The sequence below is a fragment of the Capra hircus genome, assembly GCF_001704415.2.
Source record: "Capra hircus breed San Clemente chromosome X unlocalized genomic scaffold, ASM170441v1, whole genome shotgun sequence".
In the NCBI taxonomy this organism is placed as follows: domain Eukaryota; kingdom Metazoa; phylum Chordata; class Mammalia; order Artiodactyla; family Bovidae; genus Capra; species Capra hircus.
The window spans coordinates 50,079,089-50,103,417 of record NW_017189516.1 but is presented as its reverse complement, the minus strand read 5'-3'; the positions used below and the strand labels follow the sequence as shown (position 1 = coordinate 50,103,417).

Genomic DNA, 24,329 nt, shown 5'->3' with positions numbered 1-24,329 from the left:
GGGACCCAATGCCATGATCTTCGTTTTCTGAATGTTGAGCTTTAAGCCAACTTTTTCACTCTCCTCTTTCACTTTCATCAAGAAGCTCTTTGTTCTTCTTCACTTTCTGCTATAAGGGTGGTGTCATCTGCATATCTGAGGTTAGTGATATTTCTTCCAGCAATCTTGATTCCAGCTTGTGCTTCTTCCAGTCCAGTGTTTCTCATGATATACTCTGCATATAAGTTAAATAAGCAGGGTGACAATATACAGCCTTGAGGTACTCCTTTTCCTGTTTGGAACCAGTCTGTTGTTCTATGTCCAGTTCTAACTGTTGCTTCCTGACCTGCATACAGGTTTCTCAAGAGGCAGGTCAGGTGGTCTGGTATTCCCATCTCTTTCAGAATTTTCCACAGTTTATTGTGATCCACACAAAGGCTTTGGCATAGTCAATAAAGCAGAAATAGATGTTTTTCTGGAACTCTCTTGCTTTCTTTGATGATCCAGCGGATGTTGACAATTTGATCTCTGGTTCCTCTGCCTTTTCTAAAACCAGCTTGAACATCTGGAAGTTCACAGTTCACGTACTGCTGAAGCCTGGACTGAAGAATTTTGAGCATTACTTTATTAGTGTGTGAGATGAGTGCAATTGTGGGGTAGTTTGAGCATTCTTGGGCATTGCCTTTCTTTGGAATTGGAATGAAAATTGACCTTTTCCAGTCCTGTGGCCACTGCTGAGTTTTCCAAATTTGCTGGCATATTGAGTGCTGCACATTCATATCATCATCTTTTAGGATTTGAAATAGATCAGCTGAAATTCCATCACCTCCACTAGCTTTGTTCATAGTGATTCTTCCAAAGGCCCACTTGACTTTGCATTCCAGGATGTCTGGCACTAGGTGAGTGATCATACCATCGTGGTTATCTGGGTCATTAAGATCTTTTTTGTATAGCTCTTCTGTGTATTCTTGCCACCTCTTCTTAATATCTTCTGCTTCTGTTACGTCCATACCATTTCTGTCCTTTATTGTGCCCATCTTTGCATGAAATGTTCCCTTGGCATCTCTGATTTTCTTGAAGAGATCTCTAGTTTTTCCCATTCTGTTCTTTTCCTCTATTTCTTTGCATTGGTCACTGAGGAAGGCTTTCTTATCTCTTCTTGCTATTCTTTGGAACTCTGCATTCAGATGCTTATATCTTTCCTTTTCTACTTTGCTTTTCCCTTCTCTTTTCACAGCTATTTGTAAGGCCTCCTTAGACAGCCATTTTGCCTTTTTGCATTTCTTTTTCTTGGGGATGGTCTTGATCCCTGTCTCCTGTACAATGTCATGAACCTCTGTCCATAGACCATCAGGCACTCTGTCTATCAGATCTAGTCCCTTAAATCTATTTCTCACTTCTATATAATCATAAGGGATTTGATTTAGGTCATACCTGAATGGTCTAGTGGTTTTCCCTACTTTCTCCAATTTAAGTCTGAATTTGGCAATAAGGAGTTCATGATCTGAGCCACAGTCAGCTCCCGGTCTTGTTTTTGCTGACTGTATAGAGCTTCTCCATCTTTGGCTGCAAAGAATATAATCAATCTGATTTTGGTGTTGACCATCTGGTGATGTCCATGTGTAGAGTCTTCTCTTGTGTTGTTGGAAGAGAGTGTTTGATATGACCAGTGCATTCTCTTGGCAAAAGTCTATTAGTCTTTGCCCTGCTTTTTTCTGTAGTCCAAGGCCAAATTTGCCTGTTACTCTAGGTGTTTCTTGACTTCCTACTTTTGCATTCCAGTCCCCTATAATGAAAAGGACATCTTTTTTGGGTGTTAGTTCAGAAGGTCTTGTAGATCTTCTAAGAGCCATTCAACTTCAGCTTCTTCAGCATTAGTGGCCAGGGCATAGACTTGGATTACCGTGATATTAAATGGTTTGCCTTGGAAATGAACAGAGATCATTCTGTTGTTTCAGAGATTGCATCCAAGTACTGTGTTTAGGAGTATGATAGTGATTCCATTTCTTCTAAGGGATTCCTGCCCGCAGTAGTATATATAATGGTCATCTGAGTTAAATTCACTCATTCCAGTTTATTTTAGTTCACTGATTCCTAGAATGCCAATGCTTACTTTTGCCATCTCCTATTTGACCACTTTCCATTTGCCTTGATTCATGGACCTAACATTCAAGGTTCCTATGCAATACTGCTCTTTACAGCATCGGACCTTGCTTCTATCACCAGTCACATCCACAACTGGGTATTGTTTTTGCTTTGGCTCCATCCCTTCATTCTTTCTGGAGTTATTTCTCAACTGATCTCCAGTAGCATATTGGGCACCTACTGACCTGGGGAGTTCATCATTCAGTGTCCTCTTTTTGCCTTTTCATACAGTTCATGGGGTTCTTAAGGCAAGAATACTGAAGTGGTTTGCAGAATACCAAACTGAGAATCTGTAAAATGTGTTTTGGTACCTGATGATCAAATCTGCCCCAAAACAAAACAGAAACAGGCTGAAAAATAGAACAAACTAGTGTGGTTACCAGTGGAGAGAGGAAGTAGGGAGATATGGGGAGAGGATTGAGATACATACAAATTACAATGTGTAAAATTAATAAGCAACACAGGGAAACAAAGCTATTATTTTGTAATAACTTTAAATGTAGTATAATCTATAAATTGAATATATTGAATCTATATATTGAATAATTAGGCTACACACGTGAAACTAATACTGTAAATCAACTCTAATTAATTAAAATATCTCTGGTTGAAATGCAAATTAAAACAGCACTGATATAGCATTTTCCATGGGTCAGATTGGCAAAAGTTCAAAACCTTGTCAATACATGCCACAGGCCAGTGGGAAAAGAGGCTGTCTCCAGCATTGCTGGAGGAAATTCCAACTGGTACAACTCTTATGGAGAAGAGCTGGCAGTATCTAGGAATACTGCACATACAGTTTACCCTTCTGCCCAACAATCTCACTTCTTAGAATCTACCCTGAAGATTTACCTCCAATTAAATGAAACTAAATATGCACAAGGTTATTGATTACAGCATTATTTGTAATTGCCAAATATCAGAAACTACCCAAATGTCTGAACATAAGAGCACAGGGACAAGTGGAGGATGTGTAGCTGTACAGAACAACCTCACAAAATGACATGGACTGACTTCTAGGATTTCTTAAGTGAAAACAGCAAAAGTGCAGAAGATGACATAGAAAATACTTCCTTCTGCATAAGAAAGAGGAAATAAGAAAACAGACATGTATCTGCTTGTCTTTATCAAAAACACAGGCAGAAGCCAGAAGTTGGTTATCTACAAGGAGTGGGAGGGAATGGTGTTGCAGGAATATGGAAGACAGTGACATTTAGTGTATTTTTTTAATATAGTTTTGATCTGTGGAAGTATGTTAATATTGTACCTATTCAAAAAACCAAATGAATAAGGATGTTGCCAGGTGCTGCCCTGAGGGTTGGGAGGTAAGGACAGAGCTTCAAAAGAGAGAGATGGTGGAAGGTGAAAATTATCATAGAATGGAAAAACCTAAATCTCCAGGCAGAAGGAGCTCAGCAGGAGCTCATATAAATAAGGAGCCATAGAAAAGACCCATCATTGATAACTTTCAGAATATCAGAGAAAAAAGGCAAAATTCTAAATTTCCTGGAGGTTAGAAATATTCACATATGCGGGAGTAGGAGCCAAAGCAATGGAGAAATTTTTAAAATAGAAAGCATAATTACTTCCTATCTATTCTAGGTATTTCATATAAATAGAATCATATATTTGTTCTTTTGTGGCTTATTCACTAAGCATAATGTTGACAAGACTCATACATGGGGTAGCATGTATCAACACTTTATTCCTTCTTATGACTGTATAAGAAGATTCCATGGTCTGGATAGACCAGATTTTGTTTATCTAGTCATCTGTCGATGGATACTTGGGTTGTTTCCACCTTTTGGCTTTTGCAAAAAATGCCATTGAGTACAAGTTTTTAAGTCTCTGCTTTCAGTTTTCGTGGGTATACACCTAAGAGTGAAACTGCTGCATCCTATGGCAATTCCATGTTTAATTTATTGAGGAACTTCTGGGCATGTTTTCACCATAGTCCTTAAGAGACCATTAAATAAGTCACACTGTATTCTCTGCAATCCTTTGCAGAAAATTCTCATCAGCAAGAACCTCACAACATTGGAGTCAATTTCTTCTTTATGAAATATTAAGTATCATTAGAAGGGATTCGAATTTGAGGTAAGAATTTGCTTCAGAAAATTACCTGTAAAATTTAATCTAGCTTTTAATATCATAAATGATATGTACAGCAAAAACAAACATGCTCTCTTAATGTTAATAATTCAGGGTTTTAGAAAACATTTTTTGCTTTTTGGGAACAGGATTCGCCTTGTCCTCTAAAATATGTAAAGCTGAATGTCATACAAACTGCAAACACATTTTAAACATGTGTGTGACTATCTACAAAGGCTGAATATACATAAAGTATTATCTCAACTACCAAAATGATAAAGCTCAGAAAAAGACTAATAAAAAATAGCAAAAGTTAGTTTACACTAAATATATATGAGCAGTGTGACTGTTGAATTTTTCTTCCTTTTATATACTATTCTAAATGAATTTAAATTATACATAATTATATCAAATATTATAAATCAATTTATTAAAAGCTAATGCAACACATAAATATGTTTATCCACATTTGATGATGTGAGAGGGACACAAGGAGCAAACCCCTCTGGACTAAGGAAAAATAGGGTAGCCCTTGGAGGTAAAACCTATTTCTATAAATTTTTAGTAACATATAAAATGGATAGGATGAAATATTACTTAAAAAAAGGCTTCCTTTTATAAAAATGATACAACATTCATTATATTCAACCAGAATACAGAAAAGCACAAAGAATCACTCATAATCCCACCACTTACAAAAATCATCTGAGTTAACAGTGGGTGGGCATGTGTCCTGACCTCTCTCTATCCATGCACAGACAGGACTGAAGGTGAAAATTGCTATCTTTAAAAGTTCCAGTTGAATGCTATAGAAAAAAAATTAGAAATGAAACTGAAGGTATTGATGAACTTCTGATAAATACAAGGGCTGCTAGGTTCCTAAACGCACTGTCAGTGAATCTCAAACTGAGCGAGCATCCATATCCCCTAGAGGGGTTATTCAAACAGACTGCTGGGCCATCCCCAAGGTTTCTGATCCAGCAGGTTGGCAGTGCAGCCAGAAATCTGCATTTCTAACAAGTTCATGGGTGATGCTGATGTTGTTGGTTGGGAAATGATGCTTTGAGAACCACTGCATTAGGTCAAGAAAAAGACTGAAAAATAAATTTTTTTCTACTTTATATCACAGTCTTAGATACTATAACTTGACATGACACCTGCTCATGAAAGATGAAGTGGTTGGGTCTTAGTCTTCATCCCATTTTTCCCCCACACCACCTCACCCCACCCCCACCATGTCCCAACTGATTCATTTCTGTCAAGATTTATAACATTAACATTCTATTCTACAACTTTGATTTCCTCGGTTTTAAAATCTTAGTTGTGTTATTTTATTGGATTCAGAGCTAGTAATAATAACCATTCCTTTAGGCAGGACTTTGCTGGGGAACCTGGTATCCTCTCTTGTCTGGGTTCCCATTAAGTGTCCAGAACTGGTGCTCACTGGACCCACAGGTGTATCTTACTCTGTGGGCTCTGGCTTCCCCAGGCTACTTTGCAACCTGGAGAGTGCCTTGTCCTGGTGAATCTTTCCCCTTTCCCTGAGGTCCTGAGACAGTAGCAAGCCCTCACCTTCCCAAGGATTTTCCTTGAGTCTCCTCCACATGACCTGGTCACCGCATCAGTCCCTCCATTCATACTGGGGCTCCCTATCACTCCAGTTTCTTTGCTCAGTACTACTCAAGGGGTGGGGGGAGCTGCAAGTCACACCACGCCCTGTTACACTGGCATCTTCCCCGTTTCCTTGCTTGGTTGCTGCTGGCGAATCTGTGGTTGCCAGTTATTGAGTTTGCTAGATAATAGAAAAGGAGAGTTTCTAATCCTGCTTTACTTTTTCCTCCTTCCTTCCACCTGAAACTATCCCCAACCTTTTTCTAAAAACCACTGAAAAATGTAGGGTTTATTGGATAAAATATGGTCCATATTATGTATCTACATAATTAATAGTTTTTCTAATTGAAAAAATATATCCTCCAAAATATTTATAGTAGTTTTCTATGATAAGATTATGGCTGATCTTTTAAAAACTGAAATTTATATTGACTTTACATGTAGATATAAGAAATAATCCAGAGATCCTATGTACGCTTCACCCAGATTTCGCCAACCGATCAGATTTTAAAAGCAGCAAAACCACCAACAGAATAGTGCCTCTTAAGATCTGTGAAACCAGTAAGAAAGAAATGTGACCAGGAGATGCTCAACCAGGAATGCCCATTTGTCTCTCAACCTTTAGTATATTATGTTTGGTTTTTGTAAGTACAGAGCAGTGGTTTAAATATCAACAGGTCATACCTAGGGCTGTAATTCTCATACGAAATTAATGTTCTCACAAACTGGCAAGTAATTGCTTCAAGCAGAAGGATCAATAGTATTTTATTTCATTACAATTAAACATTTGACAAAAATGTAAGTGGGAATGTATATTATTATTAAGCAAAACACAGAAAACAAAGAAACAAGATATTGAGACTTAAAATGTCATTGAAAGTCCCATCGATGTTATCTTACACATAGTAGGTACTCAATACAACTGAACTGAAAATAAACACTTTATAATATGTGCTTGCAAAATGTGTAATGCTGTAGTAAAGTACAATTTCCAAATATGAGATTTTTGTCTGTCAATTTTTTAAAAGCCTTTAAAAATATGATACGCACAAGCTTACCCTGAGGGAAAGTAAGATGGAATATATAGATTATAAAACCTTCATGTATTTTTCACAATAGCATTTTGAAACTGGAAAAGAACAAATAGTTGTGGAAAAATAACTGAATGAACCAATTACTAAAAATTCAGTGCACTCATAACTACCTGATGGAAAATTTGAAGCACCTTTTTTGCGCTTTCTTATGTCATAATATGAAATGTATGAAGTATATAGACCTCGATCTTCAGAAGCTTAAGAAAACTTCAAGTTGTAAGCCAAATGTCATCAGAAAAAGAAAAATCTGATATAAAAATTGCTATGTAAGGCCACTGTTTAAAGTTCTTTCATGTACAGACACTATACAATTCATACTTTGTTTTATTTCATAAGCAAAACTTTCAACATAGAAATGTCTGGATATAACTCAGTTCTCTATGAAACCATGCTCAGAGAAAAATGCATCAACAAATAATGCCCCTTTGAGACTTTCTGCAAAAGAAGCTGTAGTTAATACAACTTTTAAATTGAATACTGTAATTTAAAAGCAATTGTTAAGTGTAAAAAAGTTGCAGCATTCCACTACAGAAAAATAAAATTATTTTATCAAGAAAGTTACAGTATTAGTGCTTTAGTGCCAATTCTAACTCTTGATAAAAAGATGCTCCCAAATATCATCCTGTAGTGTCGTTTCCATTTATAACAATTTCCAATTAGATTGCTGGGTCAATGTTTGTATATTCCTATTGAGAGAAAACAGGAGAAATACGGTCTTCAAAAGAATTGTCGGTTCAAACATCTGAGCTAGAATTTTGTTTACACTCCAATTTTCAAAATATTTTGATTAATATATTACCACTTGTACTCAAGATCCCCACAAAGCTATATATATATATATATATATATATATATACACACACACACACATATATATATGTGTATATATATATTCCCAAAGACAGAAAGTAACAACAAAACACATCAAAGCAGCTATCAAATGGTGTCAGTAGGACAAAGAAAATATATGGCACTCAATAGGCTAGTATTAGTAAGTTAATGAAAACAGCATTTTGCTACTTGGGTGAGTTTCACTGGGGACATCCCTGACAGAAAAATCAAGACTCTTAAACCTTAGTCCCTCAAAAACAGACCCCAATGTGACACGCACACAACCTTTATCTTTGTCATCATATGGTATCTAATTCTAAAACTACATGGACTCTTCTAGCTTGACTGATAACAGCAAAGAAAGCTATTAGAGGGGTTAAAACTTTCTTGCTTTTGGATGGTTACCTACATTGTACGAAGATGTATGGTTTCAATAAACACAGGAAAAGGAATTCACAATAACAATAAGACTACGACTTAACAAATGTGAATTCTATACTGTGATGCTATGCAAAATATTAAATTACCAACCACAAACTGGACACAGGACCATGCAATTAATAAAAGAGCAAAAATGGTAGAATGGCATGTTTTTCTGGGACATTAAAAAACTTATTAATACATATAGCCTTACCTTTTAACTAGGATCTTATATTATTAAAACTGAAAGAAATTTAAAAGTTTATTTATTTTTTGGCACTTACATCCATATGGAAACGTCTAATTCCAAACAAAAACAGTACTGAGAGAAAATTCTTCTTTCTATTTTGATTAATGAAATGTTCAAAATACATACATAATTTTTGTCAACATCATTCCTTTAAATAGAGCCAGAGTTCACTGTATCCTATTTCTTTACTCATTATATAATATAAATAGCATTTACATTGATTTTCAAATAAAATATCTGTTGCCTACTAACAACTTTAAAAATAAACATTAACTGTAATAATTCTGAAAAACTTCAACTTAAACAGTTTGTAAAAATGTAATTATTCTGCATCACCTTCACCCCTGACATGGCTTCCTCTACATTCACTCTCAGATTGATCCCTACATTCTTCCAGTTATTTGAAAATCTATGTTAAGTAGAATGCTGAACTAGACATATGAGCACCACCCTCATCGAGGTGTTCATAACTTGACACTTGTGTCACTGCAGTTATTTCCTTGTTGGTCTTCCTCCATTTTGCCTCCTCCTGGAACCTGCCCACCAAGCCCTCAACCTTAGACAGTTTTCTCCTTCTCAGTGTAGGAAGACGTCCTGCTGCCACCACCTCCTGTCCTCTCTTTTCTACCCAGATTTCCAGGTCCTCTATAACTTGGATACCTGTTTCTATCCAACTCTACATTCTACTGACAAAAATGGATCTCTGGCTGTAGCTGCTTCTAAGTCCTGCTCTCCAAGACTCAGCTTACAACTTCCCTCCTCGGTAAAGACAGTAGAAATCACAATACTTAGGATATATTCCCTGACCATCTCTAACATCCTGATCTTTTCCACCTCTCTTCAGGCACTTCCACCTGTGGAAACAAGCTCTTCAAAAATATGGCTGTGCAGAAAAGAGTGAACATAGCATGCTTGACTGCTATCCTTTGAAAGGCCTGCTTATAAAGCTGGCCTTTGGCTTGCATCTAAGAACTTATATTTCAGGAAGTTCTCACCATCAATGGGTGCATAAATTGTGCAAACAACATGGTCTATGCCGAACATCTGCTTTAGACTCTGAGCTAGAGCTCAGAGTCTGGAATGTGGTATGTGCCTGGTGGGGGCTACCTACATTACCACCATTGGGCCCTGAGTCTCTAATGAAATTCCCTGCTTGGCAACATTTCACACGTGCCCCCAAACAGCTCACTGTTTGGGGTCTCAGGCACATCCTGTGTGACTCCACTGGGATGGGACTCTTGAAAACCTGTACCCACTGTCCTCTGAACTTCGTCCGTGCACCTCTCTGTGCTGACTGTGCTGTGCAGCATTCCACTGAACATCACAGCTACCAGTGTCACCACAGGCTGCATCCTCTGATTCCTCCTCGTGAATCACTGAACCCGGGGTGGTTCTTGGGACGCCTGACACAACTGCTGCTGTGCACTAACTTTTTAGAGCTATAGATGTGTATGTGTTTGTGTGTGTTGTGATTAGATTCCATTCAATAAGCATTTTAAAAGACAAACTGTATGAAAGGTAGTAGGGGCAGACATGACACTATTGAGGTTCCCTCTATCCTCAAGGAGTTGATCAACTACTTGGGGAAATAGAAAGGTAAGAAGCAACAATTAGAGACCAAATGAAGCAAGAGCTAAAGAGGGGGCTTTCATAAGACTTTACAGTGGATCTTAAAAAGGAAAGAGGGGGTTTAATAAGAAAAGAATGGGGATCTGGAGGCAATTTCTAGTCAAGAGAACAGCATGAACAAAGATAAAAATACATGAAACATATTATGCTCCAAAAACACAGGGCACATGGGAAAATGTAGTTAGAAAGGCAGCTTAGAGCTGGACCTGGCTAACAAGTCTGGTCTCTTTTTTTTAATAAGCAACAGAATCCTTGGAAGATGTTTGCACAAGAGTGATATGACTCAGACTGTGTTTGGGGACAATTAACTGTGTTACTAGCAAAGGAACAGAATAAACAAATCACAGGAGGTGAGAGAGCAAGTTAGAGGCTCTAAAGATTCCCTGAAAAGCCCTGGAATACCTAAGAATGCAACACACAGCAAAGGTGGCATTTCCAGTTGGGGAGGGGAGGACAAATTACTCAATAAGCAGTGTTAGAAAAACTGACCATCCACTGGGAAAAAAGTTAGATCCTGACCTTATATTGTTTCATAAAGACAAATTCTAAAAGGAACAAGTATTTATATATTGAAAAAATCAACCACAAAACTACTTAAAGGAAACACAGTAAAGTATTTTTATAAGCACAAACATGATATGCAATCTGAAAGATACGGGATTAACCTGACAGATTCATGAAAATTTACCAGGTCAGTAATGTAAAAGCCACCATAAAAGCTGACAAACATAAAATAAATAGCAGCAAAATGCGTAACAGGTTAATGTCCTCAGTAAATCAAAAGCTCCCACAAAGCAGTAAGAAAAAGTACCAACCCTCAACAGGAACACTGGTAGAGCATAGAAATAAGGAAACTGAGGGAAGAAATACAAGTGACCAGTAACACAGAAAAAATATGCATATGAGAACTATTTTCTGCTATTAGACTGACAATGGGTAATAGAGATTAATAATGTGGAGTGCTAGCTAGGCATAGGTAAACAGGCGCTTTCATGTGCTTCTGGTGAAAACAAAAATGAGGAAAAATGAAGCCATGGCAAGATACCAAAATGTCAATGTGCTCAGTTGTTTTACAGAAAAGAAAACCTGTAAACTATCCCTAAGTCATCAACAGCAACAATGCATCCTGCACCTGCAGTGCAGGAGACCTGGGTTCAATTCCTACGTGGGGAAGATTCCCTGGAGAAGGAAACAACTACCCATTCCAGTATTCTCGCCTGGACAATTCCATGTGACTGTATATAGTCCATGGGGTCACAAAGAGTCGGACATGACTGAGTGACTTTAACTTTTTTAAGTCATCAACAGAGGCATGGTTAACTAAGTCAGCAATCAAACTGGGGTAACACATACTCTTAGGGGTATATGATGATTTTCCAGGGTGTATGTGGATACAGACAGTTTGGAGGGGATTAATTTCCAGACCTTCAAATGCTCAGTGCTTGCTTTCCATAATTAATCTGCCTGTACAATAGGTTAAGGCTGATCTCCTTCCTTTTTATACTAAAAGATACACCTTCTTATCCTGAATCTTAGTACTTTGCATTACCTGGGGGCCCTTCTCCAAAAAAGGGGCACCTGGAAATACTGGTGATGGTGTGAAGTGAATCAACCCTGCTGCTGCTGCTGCTGCTGCTAAGTCACTTCAGTCGTGTCCGACTCTGTGCGACCCCATAGACAGCAGCCCACCAGGCTCCCCCGTCCCTGGGATTCTCCAGGCAAGAACACTGGAGTGGGCTGCCATTTCCTTCTCCAATGCATGAAAGTGAAAAGTGAAAGTGAAGTCACTCAGTCATGCCCAACTCTTAGCGACCCCATGGACTGCAGCCTACCAGGCTCCTCTGCCCATGGGATTTTCCAGGCAAGAGTACTGAAGTAGGGTGCCATTGCCTTCTCCAGAATCAACCCTAGTAGCTAGTTATAAAGACCATACTTCTGCAAGTCAGATGCTTTCCATTTCTTTGCCTTATTTTAATTGTAGGAGGACAAAATCAACCTGTCAGTAAAAGAATATTCAAATACTTTTTGATAACAGATCACTAAGTGATTTTCTGGCCTATAATTGAGAGTGAGTCCAAAGAACTGAGTGGCACTGCTATAATAAAAGTCCTTTCATTTCCATCTATACAATCCTATAAACAAGGTTTCTCAGGACTTACATCTACAAAAAGAAAAAATACATTAGAATCGATAATTGAACAATATTATCCTATACACTCTACTAGTAATATTTATCTATGAACACACAAACTAATTGAAAAGAGAAATGCATTTCCAATAAAACTTTTGTTTAATCACTACTTAACAAAATCTGTAATATATTTATAATATTGTAATCAACTGTAATGTTAATTCAATCCAACCTAATAGTCATAGAAATCTATTAATATTATCTGTCAAATTTTATTTGCTGAGCACTAAAAGACTTTCAAAGTTAAAAGTCCATGGGGCAAATGGGATCCAAATTCAAGGTAAAAAAAAGGAATGACATAGTATTTCTCACTTGTTAAAAAAGCTTGTCTGCATATTTTAAAAAATGGATGCTAGTTATCGAATTCCTGTGGTGTGCAGGTTCACCAAAGAGATTTAAAATGATGATGTAACAATTTTACCTAAGATTCTCTATTTATAATATGCCATAAATTATATCCTATATAACATTAAAATTATGATAAAAACGTATTAGATACCAACCTAAAAATGTACAAGGAGGTAGATAATTTTTTGTACTTTTAGGGTATGTAAGCAAAAGAAGTTTGAAAAACGCTGAAATAAATAAGACATCCACAGAGTGGAATGACATGCAGTGAATTGGAACAGTAGATGAGTTAAACAAATAGGAACACCTGGGACAATTGTAGTCAAAGAATTAGGAGGGTGAGGAGGACAAGTTTCTAGCCTGGCTGGCCAGCTGTGAGAGCTATGGACCCTGAGGAGAAATCAGTGGTCTGAGGAGAAGAGCAGTGTGATTTTACTTTTAACATCTTGAGATGTAATTCACATACCATATAGTCCACCCATTTAAAAATACAATCAATGGTTTTTAGTGTATTCACAGAGTTGTGCAACCATCACAATCATTACTTCTTTTGTGCCCCAGCATCCTTCAACTCGAGGGATACAGCAGGAGCATAATAGGTTCTTGTTGATTCATCTGATCTTGGTTCCTGCTCTCTTTGTACCTCATGACCCCTGTGTTTTTTTCCAACCCCCAAAACCATGAATCCCAGTCTCTAGTTTCCTCCCCACAGTGTTTCTTTCTGCTCTCTCCTTCCCCTCTTCTTATCCACGTTTGGAAGAGCTCTGGTAGGCACTGAGCTGACAGGTATCTGGGGACTCCTGGAGTCTAGGACCCTGAGGAGCTGCATGTTTTCCTGACCAAATGCAGTTTTTCAGAGGCAATGTTCCCAAAAGAGGCTTCATGAATTCTGAATAGCTTCTCCGTCCTAGTCTGGTACATAGTCAGACAGACCCTCAAGAGTTTCTGGAAACTTTCTATGATGAGCAAAGAATATTTCATGGGGGCACTTATGAATGACAGTGGATAAAAGTCTCTTTCCAGGGGTAACAGAAACTTCTCCTACCTCCTCATCTTCTAGCCCAAGTACAGAATCCAAGACAAAGGAAACATAATAAAATGGAATTTAGGTGCAAGAATTGGGTTAATATAACAAGTGCATGATGAATGAGGAGGAAGCATTTTAGTTTTGCATGTTCCTAACACTGCCTTGGAATCTTACTACTTCGTAGGCAGCTAGGAAGCTGAAGTAGTTTTAGGGAAGCCATGACAGTTCTGGTAAACAGACAAAATATATTAGGAGCACATCAACGATCTCCCCTGCTCCTCCCTGAAACTGTTTGGTACTGGACACAAGAAGCACATGCCTGATGGCACAGTAACCAGACTGTACTACAGATGAACATGATAAGAACGTCAAGCTATGAATGATCAATTCAACATGGTCAGAGAGTGAGGAATCCAGACAAGATCACTGTAAACCTTCCTAGTGGACTTCGAGGCATATGCAAATACATTGGTTCATATCTAATTTCAGAATCAAGAAGCTCCAGGACACCAAGATTAATTAATTAACCAAGCGAAAATAATGAACTCCTTAGTAGGGCAAAAAAGCCAAAGCAGGGTACAGATGCTGCCTGGACTAAGGTTTCTCTCCAGGGCAGGAGCTTCAAAGTGCCCCCCCCGCCCCGCCCTCCAACCTCCAATGCTAAAGCTTGGGATGAAGCAATACTGGAAGAAACCAAAGACTCCAGGACTTCACTTCTTTTCTGCAGGGCAAGAAAGTCAAGGGAAAATGGAGGACTAGGTCTAAACTACCAGCTGGTACTATGGAATGGGATTCCAGAGTAGCACAATACGACTAGGACATCTCTAAGGCGAAGTTAGTCTTAAGTACCTTAGTTCAGACCCTGACAGAAACAGAGCAGTTTGTGATGCCTCATTCCTTTCCCTAAAGTTCAGGAGAGTGTGGAGCCCAACTGTCAAGAAGGGTGCTAATAGTAGAGTGCTTGATTTCATGCCATGCTCAGAGAGGTGGACCTAAGTTCAAACAAAAATCTATACAAAGTCTGGCTATGACTTGCAGGCATTGACAGCAGCCATGCTGGAAAAGCTCATGTCAAAGTAGCTACTACACAAACATCTTTAAAGTAGTACCCAGAATGGTAGGCCCAAGAAAAATAGTAGTAGACACTGTTTTATTAAAAAAATCTAGTGTATGGGGACAACTTCTAAAGCACTCAGTTGGCAGTGAAATGCAAGAAGAAGGTGAAGCCACGAGCTGCCTGGGACCCTAACTACAACCGCTATATCCTAGATAATACAAAAAGCCTAAGCCCTAGAGATTGGAGACCCATAGCAGGTTGTGGCTCTTTCCAGGACAAACGTGTTATGTCCTAAGATGAAGGCTTGATATCTGGTTTCTACAGGCTGTTAAGTAAAGCTGGCAGGCAATGTGGTCTGGAAGAACAGGGTGGCCAGCAGGAGTGAAACAAGCTGAGGCAAAGAAAAGGATGAGGAAATGGGGCAAGTTCACTGAGCATACAGACACTGCAGGCTGAGGCAAACAGTCAAGTGAGCACTCAGGAGCCCAAAATCATCTAAAAAAAACAGGTAAAAATGGAGCTAAGTGAAGCTAACACTCAAAAGTTCTGCACAGAGCTAACAAAAGACAAACACATGCTATGTACATGAAACCCAACCTTGCAATTGAGGAAAAGGCTTGCCTCAGCCTTCCTTCTCGAGTGGGGATCAATGACCAGCTTCCCTGAGAACAGCCAGGCTGCCACCTTTGACTGGGGACGCATGCCTAGAAGATCTGCTGCAAAGAAACTTGTCACATGAGACAGGAAGAGAAGCAGCACCTTGATCCAACATATGGGAAGTGTATGAGAGGGGAAAATGACTTCAGTCACTCTCACATTTTTAAACAAGAGACAGCTTTCATAACACTAAGAGTGATAAGACAGTGAAATTAAAAACCTCTTTTAAGGTAGTCAGTTAAAATTGAAGGGTGGGAGAAGTTACAGAAGATATTCTATTCAACTCGAAAACTTCAATAAAAAAATCAATTGTTAACTCCATTCTACTGGTCTACTTATTTTGAAAAATAAGTTTTACTAAAATCACTAAGTAAGCTCAGTGTAAAGGCTTTACCAGCATGAATATTTATGGGAACACTGAAGGTTAGAAAATTTATAAAGCTACAACTAGATTATTTGAGAGTAACATTAGACATACATCTACTTCTCAAAATATTAGCCACAAATTATTAACAAAAATGAGTCAAAAATTGACAAACATGCCTCACATAACAGTAAAATGCTATTGTTCTCATTTCAAATATTTGCAAAAATTACTTTTATATAGTTATGCTGCATTTTCAAATGCCAACATGGCAAGTTTAAATAAAATCAATCCACAACTAAAGAGTACACAATCCAAATTATCAAGTAGTGAAACTTTTTAAGTAAGAGTTAGCATATAGTAATGATGGTTGCACAGTGCTGTGAATATAAGTAGTGCCACTGAATTGTATAAAAATGGTTAATGGCAAATTTTATTATATGTATTTTATCACAAAAAACGAATGGGGAAAAAAGAAAAGTTACTGTATTTTGTAATTATGTGCCACTTTTATGTAGTCAATTCAATATTTTTTGGTACTTGGAAAATTCACATTGTATTAGGCTAAAATGTATCAGATACTAAGTCTTTACTCAAATTTCCATTTCAAAGATTAACCACAGGACAGAAATTTTAAAGTAAACTGTTCAAACAGCTGGCATATTTAAAGTATCTGCGGTATAATAGCCAAGGCATTTTAAAATTAAGTGGTCTCACAAATCTATTACCATTATTCCCTTAAGTTTTTCTTCAACTATCATGCAATAAAAACTTTGATATGTAGGCTGCTTCTTAGGTCAAAATTTAAACTGAATTTATCTATTAAACATAAATACTTTAGGAGTTCTAAAGTCACTTAACATTTTTAAATGATAATAATCCAACTAACCTTTTTTCCCCTCAGTAATCTTTCTCTGAATTTATTAGTGACAAATCCCCTTGGACCAGCGAACCGTAAACGCTGATATTTAGCCTGAATGTACAAGCTCTTCTGTACTAGGTCTGATTTATGTTGGAAATGAAATCTGCCACCTCTAAAGTTGGTCTGTAAAGGAAAAAAATAATTAAATGTTAAAACTACAGCTTCCAAATCTACTTTATTAGTATAAGAAAGGGCAAAAGGTCTGGAACTTAGGGCTGCCCTTAATTCTAGGTATTACAGGTATTTAAAGGGAAAAGGTTAATGATAGTAATAAAGTATGTTTTCCTCAAATTAGCTTCTTAGTTCATTTTGTAGTAATAATTTAAAAAATATTTTATATAAAATGAATATTTTAAACTAAGTTAAATTTTTTAATTCTTGAAATTTATCATACTAAGAAAAGCACAACTTTAAAAACTTCAGAATTATTGTTCTGATTCATAGTGAAATATATCAAATCCCAAATGGGTAGAGGAAGACATTAAGTATCAACATCTATTTGAGAATCAAAAACTCTCTTAACTTTATCCTTGTCAGTAATTTTGAGTCAATCTTTCTTTACCATAAAAATCCCACTGCTGCACGTATTTCCAAGATAAGAGCTATACTTAACAAGACATTTCCTGGCCTGTATACTGTCCAGTATTACAATAGACATAGAGGACAATGAGTATTTGTATGTCTCATGTGGGAAATATACAACTGGTATCTTACAAAGGAGTAATTTTTAAAATTAAGTAGATTTCTCTTTCTACAATGATTTCACAAATGGGTACATAATGCATAATCAAGAAGAGTTTATTAAAAAGTATTTATGCCAGGCCTATTATTTTCTTAAGGCTACAAACAATTTCAAGTAAAACAGAATTATAACTTGATACATCAGAGCTAACCTTGTGATTTACATTCCCATTTTTACATATCTAATAAGGTGATTACTATCTGACTCTGAATTAGTCCAATTTATGTAAAAAGTAAATTTTAATGAAATACCTCCTTTTCTTAGGAAGGATTATTTCATCTCCTTTTAATGTTAAAGAATTTTCCCTTAAGGAGAATGGATAACAGGAAATAGATCTTACAAGTCTTAGAAGAATTACTACAATCAAGTACATATGACCAATGAGAAGTGCAACATGTAGGAAACACTTAAATCTGAAAGTCTTCCTACACTGTCTCTGAGTTATACAGACATTACATTTTTAGTTTTATACCTCATTGCTCAACAGATTAAAAGATGGTATGAAACATGTTTATATATTCTATGGCCCTAGCTATTATCTTTTAATATTTATTTATTTGGCTGTGCTGGGTCTCAGTCACTCTTTGTTGCTGGCAAGCAGGTTCTTTTAATTATGGCATGTGGGATCTTTTCAGTTGCAGCATGTGGAATCTTTAGTTGTGGCATGAGAACTCTCAGTTGCAGCATGTGGGAGGGATCTAGGTCCCTGACCAGGGACTGAACCCAGGTCCTCTGCATTGGGAGCATGGAGTCTTAGCCACTGGGCCACCAGTGAAGTCCTCTATTTTTTATTTTTGAAAACCTAATGTCACACATGCTTTTAGGAACATGAACCATTGGTTAAAAATTTTATCTAGGCAATGGCTACAAATTGTGTTATTCCCACTGAAAAAAATCTTTTGACATCTAGAAATTTTGACTTAGGAAGCCAAGGTATTAACAGATCACTCAAGTACACTCCTAGTCTATGGTCTGGAGATCATTTATACTACCTTTCTGGTCATACTAACTTTCTCCTAGTGAGCTAACTGCTCTAGCCAAACTGCCTACTACTTTCACCAAAAAACCCTCAGGTTCTTTTGTTTTTTAGGGGAGGGGAAAGAAACACTGTTGAGTGGGAAAAATATGAAAAAAGGATTTATCATAGGTAGGCAATTCAGTCAAAATGGATTTTAAAAGCACCCCAACTTCCGACAGCAAGGAGAGAGAAATATAATACTTTGCACTGTAATTCTTATTCCATGTTTGAGGCATGAATTGTTCTAGAAAAACAAACATGTCAGTTGATTAAAAGTAACACTGACATCAGACATAGCTGTACAAGTAATTGTAATGCGATGAACATGTTTTAACAATGCATGTGGGACCAGAGACTTTCTCTGATGATCTGGAAGACCTGTGAGGGTTGTGTGTCTAAGGGCAGGGTTTCTTAATCGGTGAATCCTGGAGAAGGTTCTATAACTATGCGATTACATCTTAGAGGTAACGGGGCAAGATCCGTCTGCCTCTCCACCTAGAGCCACTCCATCTGCTGCTGCTGCTGCTGCCAAGTCACTTCAGTCGTGTCCGACTCTGTGCGACCCCACAGACAGCAGCCCACCAGGCTCCCCCATCCCTGGGATTCTCTAGGCAAGAATACTGGAGTGGGTTGCCATTTCCTTCTCCAATGCATGAAAGTGAAAAGTGAAAGTGAAGTCGCTCAGTCGTGTCCGACTCTTAGCGACCCCATGGACTGCAGCCTACCAGGCTCCTCCATCCGTGGGATTTTCCAGGCAAGAGTACTGGAGTGGGGTGCCATTGCCTTCTCCAAGAGCCACTTCATCTAGATCTGTTTTATGTATTTGAGTTTCCACGTAATATTTGAAAAAGGGTTCCACAGGTAAAATATATTTGAAAATCAAATTCTGAGGAAAGGGGTCATCATTAAACTGATTACAGTTAACTATAATCCAGAAATACTAAAGCTATTACTTCAAAAAATCACATAAAGAGCTTTTAATTTACTAACACTTAGAACATTATGTTCTAAAGCAAAAACCTAAAGCAGGAATTAGATGGAAAATCGCACTCTACCTTAAAAGGTCTTCTAAAGCCTCTTGTATTTTGATGGTTTTCCTCAACTTCAAATGGTCTGTGAGTAATGACATCTTTTCTCTGCATAGTATCATTCTGCATGAAAAAAGTTATTAGTATGGGTTAATATATTTTAAATTTTATTTTTAAAAGTTCAACATTCAAAAAATACACAATTTTTTTTTGGCTGTGCCTCATGGCATGTGGGATCCTAGTTCCCTGACCAGGGATCGAACCTGCACCCCCCCTACACTGGAAGTGCAGTCTTAATCACTGGACACCCAGGAAGTGAAGTGAAATGAAGTCGCTCTGACTGACTCTTTGCGATCCCATGGACTGTAGCCTACCAGGCTCCTCTGTCCATGGAATTCTCTAGGCAAGAATTCTGGAGTGGGTTGCCATTTCCTTCCCCAGGACACCCAGGAAGGTCCCCCAAAATATACATTTTTAAATGCATGGGATTAAGAACACAGAACATGTAGCTTAGCTGTACGAACATACACACATATTCCTTCATGTAACCTATGCTAGTTTGTGAAGGGCTAGTTTAATTCATGAATGTGAGAAGCGTTAACAAAATACACACTTTTGCATTAACACAGTCTGTGACTTTTAGAAAATGGGACTGTAAATCTAGTATTTACTCAAGGCATCCAGAAGAGAAACAAATCCATTATTACTAGGAATTGCTAAAGTTCCCACTGACCGAGAACATAAATTCTCAGTGTTGTATGAGGAGGTGTTGCTGACTCAGGCTCCTGCTTTAAGTAGATGCTCCTGCCATGACTAAGAAAGTATCAGAAAGCAGAGTATTTGTGTGTGTGTGTGTTTGTGTGTGTGTTGTGTGTGTGTGATTTTTATATTCTCTATTTTTCCACTTATTATCAATACATTTTTTATTTTAGGAGTTGCTTTAATGTTTATAGTTGTTGTTTAGTCACTGAGTCATGTCTGACTCTTTTACAATGCCATGGACTGCAGCCCACCAGATACCTCTGTCCATGGGATTTCCCAGGCAAGAATACTAGAGTGGTTGCCATTTCCTTCTCTAGAAGGCAGAGTGTTAAGACTGTAACTACAAAGAACATGAAGCCTTTGATGGGAACATAGAATATGGGCCCATTCTGAAGATGGATTTCTTTTTCCAAAATAACAGTCTTATAACCTTCTATTTATTCCATTTGCTATGGAGTCTACTTTTCACAAATTTTCCTCTTTCACATCTTTATTTCTCTCCCCAGTTCAAGAAAAGTCATATAAAATCCTTTTCCTAGTAGTCATCTTGAGTTTATATATAACTAAGTCTGTATATTTGAGTAACTGCAAAAAGATACATGTAATGAGATGAGACTGTGGGGGACCTTGAGAGGGAGGAGGTGTATTCTGTACATGAAGGGGCCAGTGGGAAGACTGTACCAGGAGGCTTCTGATGAGGCTCCAAATCATCCCCACAGTCCAGTATCCAGGTCCCTATGTTACTGCCTTTGAATGTGGGCTCTATCTAGTGACTTGCTTCTTACAAATGGAGCATGGTAGAAGTGATGGGATATCACTTGTAAGATTAGGTTACAAATAGACACTGCTTCCACCTTTCTAGCTGTCACCTGCTTGCTCTTATGGAAGGCAGCTGCCATTCTGTGAGCTGCCCTTTGAAAAAGCAAATCTTTAAAAACAGAAAGTAGATTAGTTGTTAGCTGGGGGTGGGAACAAGGAATAAATAAACAGGCTTGAGGGATCTAATAAGGGTGATGAAAATGTTCTAAAACTGGATTATAGTGATGGCACACATCTTGGTAAATTAATAAAATATCATTAAATTGTATGCCTTCCCTGGATGAATTTTATGGTATACAAAATAAGCCTTAATAAAGTTGTTCCAAAAAGTTTAAAAAACCTAATTCTATAATACATGCAGTAAAATCCTGCTAAATCAAATGAGATGACCATTTCTTTGGTCATAATAACTATAAGCCTTAACAGAATATTAACATTGAACAACAGAATCATAACACTTATTAATAAACAATTACAAACATGAAAAACATTGGTGGTCCATGTACCTAAAGATTCATGTGAGAAGGAAAATGGAACATACAAAAACAAAAAAGTTGGGCATACAATCTTACCGAGGAAGGTTTCTGAATAAATTTTCTAAAATTTGATTTTTCAAAAGATGTAGGTTTTTGGAATTCATCAACATGAGTATCCTTCAACTCTGAAAAACTGGAATGCTGATCACTCCTAATAAAATGAAAGAGAAAATAAGAATCTTTTATTAGTTTATGTTTATCCAACAAATAAACAAGAGAAATCAAATTACACCCTTCAGAAACAAACCAGCACGACAGTAAAAAACAACAACAACAACAAAACTCAATTATCTATCACTTCTAAAATTACAAATAATAGTTACGAGGGCTAAAACCCTCATTTCTTCATTTTTCTATGGACGTTAGTTAGCCAAGTTGGAAGTTAGCAACAGGGGAAAATAGTATTCTGAGGACCAGGGTTCTTAATCTGGAATCCAAAGACAGGCTTCCTAGGGCTGTAACTCTTGAAATCATACACAGACTGTATGTTTTCTGAGGGAAGATAGTCACAGCTCTTGAGCCTTTGGCAGCACTGGACAGCCCTCCCTGGGCCAACAGACTCAGTGGGTAAAGTTCCAGAGAAGAGGCGGGTGAGCAACTTGGGCCTTCTCACTGGTAGAGCTGGGGCCTCTGTACCCTGGCTCCCCTCTCCTTTTGAAGTGAGTTCTGGAGGCTCCCAAGGGTTATTCCTGAGCAGCTCTACCCGGGAGGGAGGTCATTCCCTGGCTTCTCCTCTGACCCCTGGCCTCATTCCCAGAGCCTTCAAGGGGTTCTCTTTCTGTCACATCCCACCTCTCCCACAGTGCTCCTCAGACCCTTCCTGCTCTGTGGCAAGCAGAGCTCACAGCCTCGGCCTCACGCAGCTCTGCTACAGGACCCCACTGACACAAGGACAAAATCGACACGCCCCCTCACTGACCACCAAGGCCCTTCTGGTCACACCCTTGCTGCCTCGCCCAGCTGCTTCATCCTAACCTCCCCAACAACCACACCAAACTGTGGGAACATCAGCTCTACACGGCCCCTGGAACACACCACAAAATCATCTGCCTCTACACGCTGGCCCAACCAGTTCCTCTGCTGCAATTTCCTTCCAATTCAGATCAAACTCAAGAGTGAGCCTCACTTGAACCTGTTCCAAGAAGGCTTTCCCAGTCCCCTCTGCAGTGGACTAGGGGCCCCTGCTCTGTCTACATATAGCACTTTGGGGTCTTCACAAGTATCACTTGTTTTTGGAACTACTGGTGTGCCTTCTCACCAAGCAAGGTACAATTTCTTCAGAGGAGACACTGCCAATAGCTTGTTTTATAGTCCCAGCTCTGTTCCTGGAACCTGACATGAAATAGCCACATAGGATTTTTTAAAATGTCAAGAAACCTTACATTCTGTCAAAATGCTCACAATATGATAGTAAGTCAAGAGCAAGGGGCGAAGTAAAATACTGAGGATAATTTCACTTATTTAAAATATACATGTATATGCCCAGAAAAAAATGACAGGAAATATACTAAATATTAACAGTAATCATACCTGTACTACTACTACTTTAAACAAAACAATGGACTTTAAAAATCCTCTTTACAAAGCATGTATCTGATAAAGGGGTATTATCCAGAATATAAAAAGAATTTATTACTCAATAATAAAAATATGATAATCCAGTTTAGAGATGGGCAAAGGATTTGAATAGATATTTCTTCAAAGAAGAAACACACAAAAGCACATGAAAAAAATGTTTGACAACATTAGTCATCACGGAAATGCAAGTCGAAACTACAGGTAACTACCTGAAACCCACTAGGATGGCTATAATCAAAAATATGATAATACCAATCACAGCAGCATGGTTTACAATAGCCAAAAGACAGACACATGTTCATCAAAAAATAAACAAAATGTGGCATATCCATGCAATGGAATATTATCCAGCTTTATAAAGGAATAAATTATTTTAATGAAATACTGGCACATGATACAACATGCATGAAAACATTATGCCATGTGAAATAAGTCAGACTGAAAGGTAAAATTATTGCATGATTCTATTTATATATATATGAAGTATTCAAAATAGGCACATTCATAGAGATGTCAATAGAGACATGAGGGGCTAGGAGTCGGGGGGATAGGGTGCTACTGTTCAATTAGTATTGAGTTTCTGTTGGAGAAGATTAAAAAGTTCTGGAGGTATTGGCTGCACAACACAGTGAATGTACTTAGTTCCAATGAATCTTACACTTAAAACAGTCAAAATTCAGTGTTCTAAGTCAGTGCTCAGAACAGTGACTAGAACATAGACATTAATATATAAATATTTGTTGAATATATGATTAAAAGATCTTCTATCCCACGTTGAAGGTCAGGAATGGCGGCGGTAAGGAGATACCCCTCGTCCAAGGTAAGGAACAGCGGCTGTGCTTTGCTGTAGCAGCCGTGAAGAGATACCTCACGTCAAGGTAACAGAAACCCAAGTAAGATGGTAGGTGTTGCAAGAGGGCATCAGAGGGCAGACACACTGAAACCATACTCACAGTAAACTAGTCAGTCTAATCACACTAGGACCACAGCCTTGTCTAACTCAATGAAACCAAGCCATGCCTGCGGGGCAACCCAAGACGGGCGGGTCATGGTGGAGAGGCCTGACAGAATGTGGTCCACTGGAGAAGGGAATGGCAAGCCACTTCAGTATTCTTGCCTTGAGAACCCCATGAACAGTAAGAAAAGGCAAAATGATAGGATACCAAAAGAGGAACTCCCCACGTCATTAGGTGCCCAATATGCTACTGGAGATCAGTTGAGAAATAACTC

At 38.1% G+C, this 24,329-nt stretch overlaps 1 protein-coding gene across 8 annotated transcripts in view; it reads right to left on the bottom strand.

Moving 5' to 3' along the window:
* Window positions 1-6,566: 6,566 nt before the first annotated feature.
* Window positions 6,567-24,329, bottom strand: part of CXHXorf23 (chromosome X CXorf23 homolog) — a 56,481-nt gene continuing 38,718 nt past the window's right edge. For 4 of the 8 annotated variants that reach the window (XM_018043911.1, XM_018043915.1, XM_018043913.1 and 1 more), the window contains 4 exons: window positions 21,558-21,672; window positions 19,432-19,527; window positions 16,584-16,739; window positions 6,567-7,606 (listed from right to left, as the gene is read on the bottom strand). In XM_018043911.1, coding sequence (XP_017899400.1) covers window positions 7,577-7,606; window positions 16,584-16,739; window positions 19,432-19,527; window positions 21,558-21,672 — 397 coding nt within the window. In that variant the 3' untranslated portion in view covers window positions 6,567-7,576. Of the gene's footprint in view, window positions 7,607-8,385; window positions 8,415-15,270; window positions 15,390-16,583; window positions 16,740-19,431; window positions 19,528-21,557; window positions 21,673-24,329 lie in introns of all 8 variants that reach the window. The other 4 variants (XR_001917573.1, XR_001917574.1, XM_018043914.1 and 1 more) reach the window with 4 other exon arrangements.